This window comes from Salvelinus sp. IW2-2015, linkage group LG33 (genome assembly GCF_002910315.2).
Source record: "Salvelinus sp. IW2-2015 linkage group LG33, ASM291031v2, whole genome shotgun sequence".
Classification (NCBI taxonomy): Eukaryota; Metazoa; Chordata; class Actinopteri; order Salmoniformes; family Salmonidae; genus Salvelinus; species Salvelinus sp. IW2-2015.
This window is the reverse complement of record NC_036872.1, coordinates 36,576,320-36,589,093: the sequence shown is the minus strand read 5'-3', so window position 1 is coordinate 36,589,093 and position 12,774 is coordinate 36,576,320. Positions and strand designations below refer to the sequence as shown.

The 12,774-nt window shown below is 42.9% G+C and overlaps 1 protein-coding gene across 1 annotated transcript in view; it reads left to right on the top strand.

The window, feature by feature from the left end:
- The window catches only part of LOC111958203 (nitric oxide synthase 1-like), an 86,718-nt gene that overhangs the window by 27,977 nt on the left and 45,967 nt on the right, over positions 1-12,774 (top strand). The window contains 2 exon segments of the mRNA XM_023979405.2: positions 1,854-1,995; positions 11,639-11,778. Of these exon segments, the coding sequence (XP_023835173.1) occupies positions 1,854-1,995; positions 11,639-11,778 (282 nt within the window).

Here is a 12,774-nt window from a genome sequence, read left to right as displayed (position 1 = left end):
TCATGACTGTGTAACGGTTTTCTTCCTGGGATGAAGGAGAGGACCAAAACTCAGCGCGGCTAGTGTTCAACATGATTTAATAAAGATAATAACGTGAACACTACAAGCAACAAAACAATACATGTGAAAACCGAAAACAGACCTATCTGGTGCAGAACACAAAGACAGGAAACAATCACCCACAAACCAACAGTGCAAACAGGCTACCTTAATATGGTTCCCAATCAGAGACAATGCAAAACACCTGCCTCTGATTGAGAACCATATTAGGCCAAACAACAAACCCAACATAGAAACACAAAACATAGACTACACCCACCCAGCTCACGTCCTGACCAACTAAACAAAGACTAAACCAAGGAAATAAGGTCAGGAACGTGACAGACTGCTTATGTTAATGCCACGTTAAAAGGATACATTTCAAAAGCGACAAATATTTACTTTTAGACCCACAGAGATCCTATTCAATGAATAGGGATACTATATGTCAGAGGTGGGACCGAGTCATTGTTTTACAAGTCACAAGTAAGTCTCAAGTCTTAGCACTCAAGTCCCAAGTCAAGTCCCAAGTCAAGTCCCAAGTCAAGACAGGCTAGTCTGAGTCAAGTCTCAAGTCAAGACCGTCCCGTGTGGCTCAGTTGGTAGAGCATGGCGCTTGCAACGCCAGGGTTGTGGGTTCATTCCCCACGGGGGGACCAGGATGAATATGTATGAACTTTCCAATTTGTAAGTCGCTAAGAGCGTCTGCTAAATGACTTAAATGTAAATGTAAATGTCAAGTATCAAGTCAAGTCTCAAGTCCTAAACTTTGAGTTTTGAGTCCTAAACTAGTCATAATGTGCTCTACACCAAATGTAATACCATTTCATATTTTTAACAGGAGTAATAGTTAGTATATTACATTTACACAAATCATGAATGCTTTTAAAAATATATTTATTACTTTCCAAATAAACGTTATATTTCCATGGAAATACATGGGTAGCCATGAGAAACCCCCACCCAAATAGTTATCGACTATCGAGGATCGCTATGGGGCGCAGTCAGGCGATGTAGGCTTGTACACAATCGCCCAACCTTGTTTTAGGAACATCAGGCAGGATTTAGGCTACCAACTCCCTAGCCAGTTGTAGCTCAATCTTGGGTTCAATGATCACGTTCCCGCACTGACTGACTGTGTGGAGGCTCATTGAGTTAACGTTATCCTAGCCTACATGATACACTAGTAAAGTAATAAAATATATAGCTGTCGGCTATATTAGCCACGACTTACCGTTCTTTGTGCAGCTTCAAAGTTCGAACAAAGTTGGAAATTGTTGCGCCTCCATCTGTAATTTTCTTCCCGCATGTTTTGTAAGTTGCAATCCGTTTTTTGTTGATACAGCTTCGTCTCTATATACATAGTCATTTAGGGTATCATCTTTCCAAAGGCTCCATCTGAATTCACCCGCAGACGTTCCTCTGCACTGCCACACACAACTTTTTTCTCAGCTGGCACAATTTGATTGGCTGCTGTCCGATTCAAACTGTAATCCGTTAAATGAAGAGTTGGTGCGCTGCACACTTTTTTTAATAGCATCATTTATAATATTTGGGCTTGGGGAGGGTATCAAGTCAGGTCAAGTTAAAAGGCTCAAGTCCAAGTTAAGTCACGAGTCATTTGTGTTAAAGTTAAAGTCGAGTTGCAAGTCATCATATTTGTGGCTCGAGTCTGACTCGAGTCCAAGTCATGTGACTCGAGTCAACACCTCTGCTTTATGTAATTCTATGTTCAGGCCCAAGGAGGCTGAACATAGAACCAAGGGAAGAAATTAAATCTACTTTCACACCTGGTCATTTCAATTTTTTTCCAGATCTGCCATTACCATATTTCCTCAGAGGACAGATGGCAAGCATGACTTCCGGGTGTGGAACACACAGCTGATTCGCTATGCCGGTTACAAGCAACCTGACGGTCAGATTCTGGGAGACCCAGCCAACGTGGAATTCACTGAGGTACAGTTAAATTACATTGTGGTCACGGTTATTCAAAGTGAATTATAGATCGTAAGAGCATGGAATATGTATCCCTCATGGGATATAAAACCACAAACTTTGTCTTGTTAGCTTCAACCCACTGAACCACTTACAGTATGAATCAATCAATCAAATGTATTTAAAAGCTGTTTTTAGATCAGCAGATGTCACAAAGTGCTATACAGAAACCCAGCCTAAAACCCCAAACAGTAAGCAATGCAAATGTAGAAGCACAGTGGCTAGGAAAGACTCCCTAGAAAGGCAGGAACCTAGGAAGAAACCTAGAGAGGAACCAGGCTCTGAGGGGTGGCCAGTCCTCTTCTGGCTGTGCCGGGTGGAGATTATAAGAGTACATGACCATTTAAGGCCAGATTGTCCTTCAAGATGTACAAACGTTCATAGATGACCAGCAGAGTTAAATAATAATCAGTGGTTGTAGAGGGTGCAACAGATTAGTACCTCAGGAGTAAATGTCAGTTGGCTTTTCATAGCCGAGCATTCAGAGATCGAGACAGCAGGTGCGGTTGAGAGAAAGGGGAAGAGAGAGAGAGAGAGAGAGAGAGAGAGAGAGAGAGAGAGAGAGAGAGAGAGAGAGAGAGAGAGAGAGAGAGAGAGAGAGAGAGAGAGAGTCAAAAACAGCAGGTCCGGGACAAGGTAGCATGTCCAGTGAACAGGTCAGGGTCATCAGGATAGACAGGAGAATTACATCAGATATAACAGACTGATCCTAGCCCCCCAGCACATAGACTATTGCAGTATAGATACTGGAGACGGAGACGGCTGGGTTGACGATACCCCTGGACAGGGCCAACCAGGCAGGATATAACCCTACCCACTTTGCCAAAGCACAGCCCCCACAACACTAGAGGGATATCAACAGACCACCAGCTTACGACCCTGAGACAAGGCTGAATATAGCCTATGAAGATCTCCTCCACCGCACAAGCCCGAGGGGGCGCAAAACTGGACAGGAAGAGCACGTATGTGATTCAACCCACTCAAGTGACGCACCCCTCCTAGGGACAGCATGGAAGAGCACCAGTAAGCCAATGACTCAGCCCCCGTAATAAGGGGCTGACTACACACCCCTGGGCCAACCTACACTCAAACATAGGACCTACTGAAGAGATGAGTCTTCAGTAATGACTTAAAGTCGAGACCGAGTCTACGTCTCTCACATGGATAGGCAGACCATTCCATAAACATGGAGCTCTATAAGAGAAATCCCTGCCTCCAGCTGGAGGTCTGCATCTTGAGACCGTAATGTACGTGTAGGTATGTACGGCAGGACCAAATCAGAGAGATAGGTAGGAGCAAGCCCATGTAATGCTTTGTAGGTTATCAGTAAAACCTGTAGGTTAGCAGAAATCAGCCATAGCCTTAACAGGAAGCCAATGTAGAGAGGCTAGCACTGGAGTAATATGATAAAAATGTTGGGTTCTAGTCAGGATTCTAGCAGCTGTGTTTAGCACTAACTGAAGTTTATTTAGTGCTTTATCTGGGTAGTCAGAGAGTAGAGCATTGCAGTAGTCTAATCTAGAAGTGACAAAAGCATTGATTTGTTTTTCTTCATCAATTTGGACGAAAAGTTTCTGATTTTTGCAATGTTACGAAGATGGAAAAAAGCTGTCCTTGAAATATTCTTGATATGTTCGTCAAAAGAGAGATCAGGGTCCAGAGTAACGGCGAGATCCTTCACAGTTTTATTTGAGACGACTGTTCAACCATCAAGATTAATTGTCAGATCCAACAACAGATCTCTTTGTTTCTTGTGACCTAGAACTAGCATCTTTGTTTTGTCCGAGTTTAAAAGTAAACATTTGCCTCAATCCGCTTCCTTATGTCTGAAACACAGGCTTCCAGGCTAGTCAATTTTGTGGCTTCACCATGTTTCATCGAAATGTACAGCTGTGTCATCCACATAGCAGTGAAAGTTGACATTGCGTTTCCAAATTACATCACCAAGAGGTAGGATATATAGTGAAAACTAAAACGGAACCTTGAGGAACGACGAAACTTAAAATTGATTTGTCAGAGGACAAACCATCCAGAGAGACAAATTGATATCTTTCCGACAGATAAGATCTAACCCAGGCAAGAACTTGTCCATGTGGACCAATTAGGGTTTCTAATCTCTCCAAAAGAATGTGGTAATCGATGGTGTCAAAAGCAGCACTAAGGTCTAGGAGAACAGGGACAGATGCAGAGCCTTGGTCTGACACCATTATGAGGTAATTTACCACCTTCACGAGTGCAGTCTCAGTGCTATGATGGGGTCTAAAACCAGACTGAAGCGTTTCATATACATTATTTGTCTTTAGGATAGGCAGTGATTTCCTGCGCAACAGCTTTTTCTAAACATTTTGAGAGGAATGGGAGATTCGATATAGGCCAATAGTTTTTTTACATTTTACAGGTCAAGGTTTGGTTTTTTCAAGAGAAGCTTTATTACTGCCATTTTTATTACTGCCATCTGGTGGATAGGGAGCCATTTATCTTAACCGCCATCGATAAGAAACAATACTGTGCAGCCGTATTCATTGACCTGGCCAAGGCTTTCGACTCTGTCAATCACCACATCCTCATCGGCAGACTCGACAGCCTTGGTTTCTCAAATGATTGCCTCGCCTGGTTCACCAACTACTTCTCTGATAGAGTTCAGTGTGTCAAATCGGAGGGTCTGTTGTCCAGGCCTCTGGTAGTCTCTATGGGGGTGCCACAGGGTTCAATTCTTGGACCGACTCTCTTCTCTGTATACATCAATGATGTCGCTCTTGCTGCTGGTGAGTCTCTGATCACCTCTACGCAGATGACACCATTCTGTATACTTCTGGCCCTTCTTTGGACACTGTCTTAACAACCCTCCAGGCGAGCTTCAATGCCATACAACTCTCCTTCCGTGGCCTCCAATTGCTCTTAAATACAAGTAAAACTAAATGCATGCTCTTCAACGATCGCTGCCTGCACCTGCCCGCCTGTCCAACATCACTACTCTGGACGGCTCTGACTTAGAATATGTGGACAACTACAAATACCTAGGTGTCTGGTTAGACTGTAAACTCTCCTTCCAGACTCACATCAAACATCTCCAATCCAAAGTTAAATCTAGAATTGGCTTCCTATTTCGCAACAAGCATCCTTCACTCATGCTGCCAAACATACCCTTGTAAAACTGACCATCCTACCAATCCTCGACTTCAGTGATGTCATTTACAAAATAGCCTCCAATACCCTACTCAATAAATTGGATGCAGTCTATCACAGTGCCATCCGTTTTGTCACCAAAGCCCCATATACTACCCACCACTGCAACCTGTACGCTCTCGTTGGCTGGCCCTCGCTTCATACTCGTCGCCAAACCCACTGGCTCCAGGTCATCTACAAGACCCTGCTAGGTAAAGTCCCCCCTTATCTCAGCTCGCTGGTCACCATAGCAGCACCCACCTGTAGCACGCGCTTCAGGTATATCTCTCTGGTCACCCCCAAAACCAATTCTTCCTTTGGCCGCCTCTCCTTCCAGTTCTCTGCTGCCAATGACTGGAACGAACTACGAAAATCTCTGAAACTGGAAACACTTATCTCCCTCACTAGCTTTAAGCACCAGCTGTCAGAGCAGCTCARAGATTACTGCACCTGTACATAGCCCATCTATAATTTAGCCCAAACAACTACCTCTTTCCCTACTGTATTTATTTATTTATTTATTTTGCTCCTTTGCACCCCATTATTTCTATCTCTACTTTGCACATTCTTCTACTGCAAATCAACCATTCCAGTGTTTTACTTGCTATATTGTATTTACTTTGCCACCATGGCCTTTTTTTTGCTTTCACCTCCCTTATCTCACCTCACTTGCTCACATTGTATATAGACTTATTTTTCTACTGTATTATTGACTGTATGATTGTTTTACTCCATGTGTAACTCTGTGTTGTTGTATGTGTCGAACTGCTTTGCTTTATCTTGGCCAGGTCGCAATTGTAAATGAGAACTTGTTCTCAACTTGCCTACCTGGTTAAATAAAGGTTAAATAAATAAATAAATAAATAAAATGTATTATGGTCAACATAGGAGGACCAAGCACAGGAAGTAGCTCTTTCAGTAGTTTAGTTGGAATAGGGTCCAGTATGCAGCTTGAAGATTTAGAGGCCATGACTATTTTCATGAATGTGTCAAGAGATACAGGATTAAAACACTTGAATGTCTCCATTGATCCTAGGTCCTGGCAGACTCAGGACAACTGAGCTGTGGAGGAATATGCAGATACAAAGAGGAGTCCGTCATTTGCTTTCTAATGATCATGATCTTTTCATCGAAGACACTCATGACTTTATCACTGCTAAAGTGAACGCTATCCTCTCTTGTTGAATGCTGCTTTTTAGTTAGCTTTGCGACAGTATCAAAAATACATTTTGGATTGTTCTTATTCTCCTCAGTTAGGTTGGAAAAATAGGATGATCGAGCAGCAGTGAGGGCTCTTCGATACTGCAAGGTACTGTCTTTCCATGCTAGTCGGAAGACTTCCAGTTTGGTGGAGAACCATTTCTGTTACAATTTTCTGGAAGCTTGCTTCAGGGCTCGTGTATTTTCTGTTTACCAGGGAGCAAATTTCTTATGACAAATGGTTTTTGTTTTTAGGGGTGCGACTTCATCTAGGGTATTACCCAAGGTTAAATTTAGATCCTCAGTTAGGTGGTTAAACGATTTTTGTACTCCAACGTCCTTAGGTAGGTGGAGGGAGTCTGGAAGGGCATCTAGGAATCTTAGGGTTGTCTGAGAATTTATAGCACGGCTTTTGATGATCCTTGGTTGGGGTCTGAGCAGATTATTTGTTGCGATTGCAAATGTAATAAGATGGTGGTCCGATAGTCCAGGATTATGAGGAAAAATATTTAGATCCACAATATTTATTCCATGGGACAAAACTAGATCCAGGGTTATGACTGTGGCAATGAGTAGGTCCGGAGACATGTTGGACAAAACCCAATGAGTAGATGATGGCTACTAAAGCCCTTTGGAGTGGGACTGTGGACTTTTCCATGTGAATATTAAAGTCACCAAAACTGTGAATATTATCTGCCTTGACTACAAGATCCTTTAGGAATCCCGGAAACTCAGTGAGGAACGCTGTATACGGCCCAGGAGGCCTGTAAACAGTAGCTATAAAATGTGATTCAGTAGGCTGCATAGATTTCATGACTAGAAGCTCAAAATACGAAAAACAGTTGTTTTTGTAAATTGAAATTTGCTGTCATAAATGTTAGCAACACCTCTGCCTTTACGGGATGCGCAGGGTTATGGTCACTAGTGTAACCAGGATAAGAGGCCTCATTTAACACAGTAAATCCATCAGGCTTAAACCATGGTTCAGTCAGGCCAATCACAGCAAGATTATGATCAGTGATTAGTTCATTGACTATGACTGCCTTGGAAGTGAGGGATCTAACATTAGAAGCCCTATTTTGAGATGTGAGATATCTCTTTCAATAATGTCAGGAAGTGAGGAGGTCTTTATTCCAGTGAGATTGCTAAGGCGAACACCGCCATGTTTAGTTTTGCCCAACCCAGGTCGCGGCCACAGAACACGTCTCAATGGGGATAGCTGAGCTGACTACACTGACTGTGCTAGTGGCAGGCTCCACTAAGCTGGCAGGCTGGCTAACAGCCTGCTGCCTGGCCTCACCCTATTTCATTGTGGAGCAGAGGAGTTAGAGCCCGTCTATGTTCGTAGATAAGATGAGAGCACCCCTCCAGCTAGGATGGAGTCATCACTCCTCAGCAGGCAGGCTTGTCCTGTTTGTGGGTGAGTCCCAGAAAGAGGGCCAATTATCTACATATTCTATATTTTGGGAGTGGCAGAAAACAGTTTTCAACCAGCGATTGAGTTGTGAGACTCTGCTGTAGAGCTCATCACTCCCCCTAACTGGGAGGGGCCCAGAGACCAATTACTCGATGCTGACACATCTTTCTAGCTGATTTACACGCTGAAGCTATGTTGGGCTTGGTGACCTCGACTGTTTCATCCTAACATCGTTTGTGCCGACGTGGATAACAATATCCCTATACTCTCTACACTCACCAGTAGCCAGTAACTTCTACAGATGCACAATCGAGAGCATCCTGTCGGGCTGTATCACCGCCTGGTACGGCAACTGCTCCGCCCACAACCGTAAGGCTCTCCAGAGGGTAGTGAGGTCTGCAGAACGCATCACGGGGGCAAACTACATGCCCTCCAGGACACCTACACCACCCGATGTCACAGGAAGGCCATAAAGATCATCAAGGACAACAACCACCCAAGCCACTGCCTGTTCACCCCGCTATCATCCAGAAGCGAGGTCAGTACAGGTGCATCAAAGCAGGGACGAGAGGACTGAAAAACAGCTTCTATCTCAAGCCATCAGACTGTTAAACAGCCACCACTAACATTTAGCGGCCGCTGCCAACATACTGACTCAACTCCAGCCACTTTAAAAATGGGAATTGATGGAAATTATGTAAAAATGTACCACTAGCCACTTTAAACAATGCCACTTAATATAATGTTTACATACCCTACATTACCCATCTCATATGTATATACTGTACTCTATATCATCTACTGCATCTTGCCATCTTTATGTAATACATGTACCACTAGCCACTTTAAACTATGCCACTTTATGTTTACATACCCTACAGTACTCATCTCATATGTATATACCGTACTCTATACCATCTACTGCATCTTGCCTATGCGTTCTGTACCACCACTCATTCATATATCTTTATGTACATATTCTTTATCCCTTTACACTTGTGTGTGTATAAGGTCGTAGTTGTGGAATTTTAGGTAGATTACTTGTTGGTATTACTGCATTGTCGAACTAGAAGCACAAGCATTTCGCTACACTCGCATTAACACTGCTAACCATGTGTATGTGACTAATAAATTTGATTTGATTTGATTTGATTAGCCTCAGCCAACACCATCTTCAGATTAGCCTTTACGTCAGTAGCCCTTCCCCCTGGTAAACAGTGTTATGATCGCTGGATGATTTTCTTTTAGTCTAATATTGGGGTAATGGAGTCGTAAATGACTAGTGTTTTCAATTTGTCTGACCTAATGATGGCTCAGACCCCGTAATGGGTGAAGGAGAGACCCGAGAAGGCTCGGCCTCTGACTCGTTGTTTAATGGGGAGAACCGGTTGAACGTTTCTGTCGCTGAATGAGCGACAACCGGTTGAGCATGGCAACAGCATTTCTATCCAGAAGCCTTGAGAAATTGTCCGGCTGCGGGTGATTTATACTAACGTTACTATCTGTACTTCCTGTGGCACAGACGCGGTTTCATCCTTTCCTAACGATTGCATCTGAAGCTGGGCTTGCAGCACGGCTATCCTCACCAGAAGGTGATAGTTCTTCCTGTTATTATGAGTACAGCAACTGCAATTAGATGGCATAGTGTAATGTTACTACTTATCTTTTTTGGCTGGTCAAGGTCCAGGTAGAACCATGTCCAGAAAAAGCTTCCAGGTGAAAAAGTTGATTGAATAAGTAGAGCGAGGAAAAAACAAACAAAAGTCGTTGTCAATGTATTTAAAAAAAATAAAAAAAACGGTTTGGCAGATAGCCAAGTAGCGACAAACAGCACAACAAATGGCAACAAACAGCACAACAACAGCCAAAAAATATACAACAAAAGAACAGACAAACACAACAATGGCAAGAAACAGCACAACAAACATAACAAACAAAGCAACACAAACAGCACAGCAAACAGCAAAACAACATAACAACAAACAGTAAAAACAGCAAAACAAAAAGCACAAAAAAACGCACAACAAATAGCATAACAAAGCACAACAAACAGCATAACAACAACAACAACAGTAAAACAAACAGCACAAAACAGCAACAACAAAACGACAGCAAACGCATAAAAACATAACAAACAGTACAACAAACAGCAACAACAAAACAAGCCACAACAAAAACAGCACAACAAATAGCACAACAAACAGCACAACAAACGACATAAAAAAAACAACAAACAGCACAACTACACATAACAAGACATAACACAAACAGACAACAAAAAACAGCACAAAAAACAACACAAAAAGCACAACAAAAGACAAAGCATAAAACAGCCAAACAAACAGCATAACACATAACAACAACACCAAACAAACATAACAATAAACAGCACAACAAACAGCAAACAAACAAAAACAGCACACAAACACCAGCAAACAGCACAAAAACGCCAACAAACAGCATAACAAACATAAACAAAAACAGCACAACAAACAGCACAGACAGCATTACAGCACAACAAACAGCACATCAAACAGCACAAAAACAGCATAACAAACATACAAACCACAAACAAACGCAACAACAAAAACAGCACAACCAAAACAGCACAGCACAGCAAACAAAACAGCATAACAAACAACAAACAAACACAACAAAAACAGCACAACAAACAGCAACAAAAGCCATACAAACAAACAACAAACAGCACAAAAACAGCACCACATAACACACAACAAACAGCACAAGCAACACACAACAACAGCTAACACAGCATAACAAACATAACAACAAACAGCACAGCAACAGACAACAAAACTGCATAACAAACAGCACAGCAAAACAGCACAACAAAACAGCACACAAACAGCACAACAAACAGCACATAACAAACAGCATAACAAAACATAACAACAAACAGACAAAAACAGCAACAACAAACAGACATAACAAACATAACAAACAAACAGCACAACAAACACAGCACAGCAACAGCACAACAAAACAGCACAGCAAACGCACAACAAACAGCATAACAAACAGCATAACAACATAACAACAAACAGACACAGAAACAGCACACAGCAGAAAACTGCATAACAAACAGCACAGCAAACAGCACAACAAACAGCATTAAACAAACATAAACACAAACAGGCAACAACAAACAGCACAGCACCAAAACAGCACAAACATACAGACACAAGCCAGCAACAGCACATGACAACAGCATAACACAAACAGCATAACACAACAGCATAACCACACAACATGCACAGCAAACAGCCACAACAACTGCATAACAAACAGCACAACAAACAGCACAGCAAACAGCACAACAAACAGCACAGCAAACAGCACAACAAACAGCATAACAAACAGCATAACAAACATAACAACAAACAGCACAGGAAACAGCACAGCAAACAGCACAACAAACAGCACAGCAAACAGCACAACAAACAGCATAACAAACATAACAACAAACAGCACAACAAACAGCAACAACAAAACAGCAACAACAAAACACCACAACAAAACAGCACAACAAAACAGCACAACAAATAGCAAAACAACAGCAAAACAAACAACACAACAAAAAGCACAACAAACAGCAATAAACAGCACAACAGCATGGAGACAAGTCCGGAAGTAGATAACAAAACCTGAAAGTGTTCAATGTCTTTATATAGCATGCCTCTGAGCAAGGCTAAAACTCTGACAAAACAGATTCTGGAGTGGAAACCACTAAACAGGATTTATGAGTCTACTTGAGTGAATCAATGTTAAAATGTAATGAAATGTGTTGGCTTGGGTCTCTAGATCTGTATCCAGCAGGGCTGGAAGCCTCCCAAGGGCCGTTTCGACGTGCTGCCTCTCCTGCTGCAATCCAACGGAAATGACCCAGAGCTGTTTGAGATCCCTCAAGACCTCATTCTAGAGGTGCAGATCACACACCCCAAGTGAGTGAGACAACACACACACACACACCCACCCATGCAAACCACTTAGACTGAAGCAATGTACGAGCCATGTTTTCACACAGATACAATCACACCTCACACTTTAGGCACAGAGGGAGTTTCATCCCGGGCACATGACATCCTCTGCCAACCAAGCCCCGAGAACCATCCACCTGGCTCTCTTCTCAAACCCCCCGTCCCTCCCAACCCACCCCTGCATCAGTTCAGTTAGCCTCAGCTCTTCTCTGCTGCCAGTTTGGCTCCTGTCTGTCACCACCTGCGTCTCATCATTACATGAAGCTATGATGGCTCTATGCTACTGCGGCCAAACAGATTGGTAGCTGGCCCCCAGAGGCCACGCAGAGCCTTTTTTGGATGTAGGACCAGTCATTTCGGGGCCTCTGAATCGCTTGCAAGTGTTTGTGCTGTGATAATGGGATAATGTTAATTTTGTCTGCGCTCCTGTGCTTCTTGGATGTCTACTCCTCTATAGTGTAAAACAATTCACACCATGTCATCACAGTGGGCAGATATGACATCACAGTGGGCAGATATGTCATCACAGTGGGAAGATTTGTAATCACAGTGGGCAAATATGTCATCACAGTGGGCAGATATGTCATCAGTGGGCAGATATGTCATCACAGTGGGCAGATATGTCATCACAGTGGGCAGATCTATGCTACTGCGGCCAAACAGATTGGTAGCTGGCCCCCAGAGGCCACGCAGAGCTTTTTTGGATGTAGGACCAGTCATTTCGGGGCCTCTGAATCGCTTGCAAGTGTTTTGTGCTTGATAAATGGGATAATGTTAATTTTGTCTGCGCTCCTGTGCTTCTTGGATGTCTACTCCTCTATAGTGTAAACAATTCACACCATGTCATCACAGTGGGCAGATATGACATCACAGTGGGCAGATATGTCATCACAGTGGGAAGATTTGTAATCACAGGGGGCAATATGTCATCACAGTGGGCAGATATGTCATCAGTGGGCA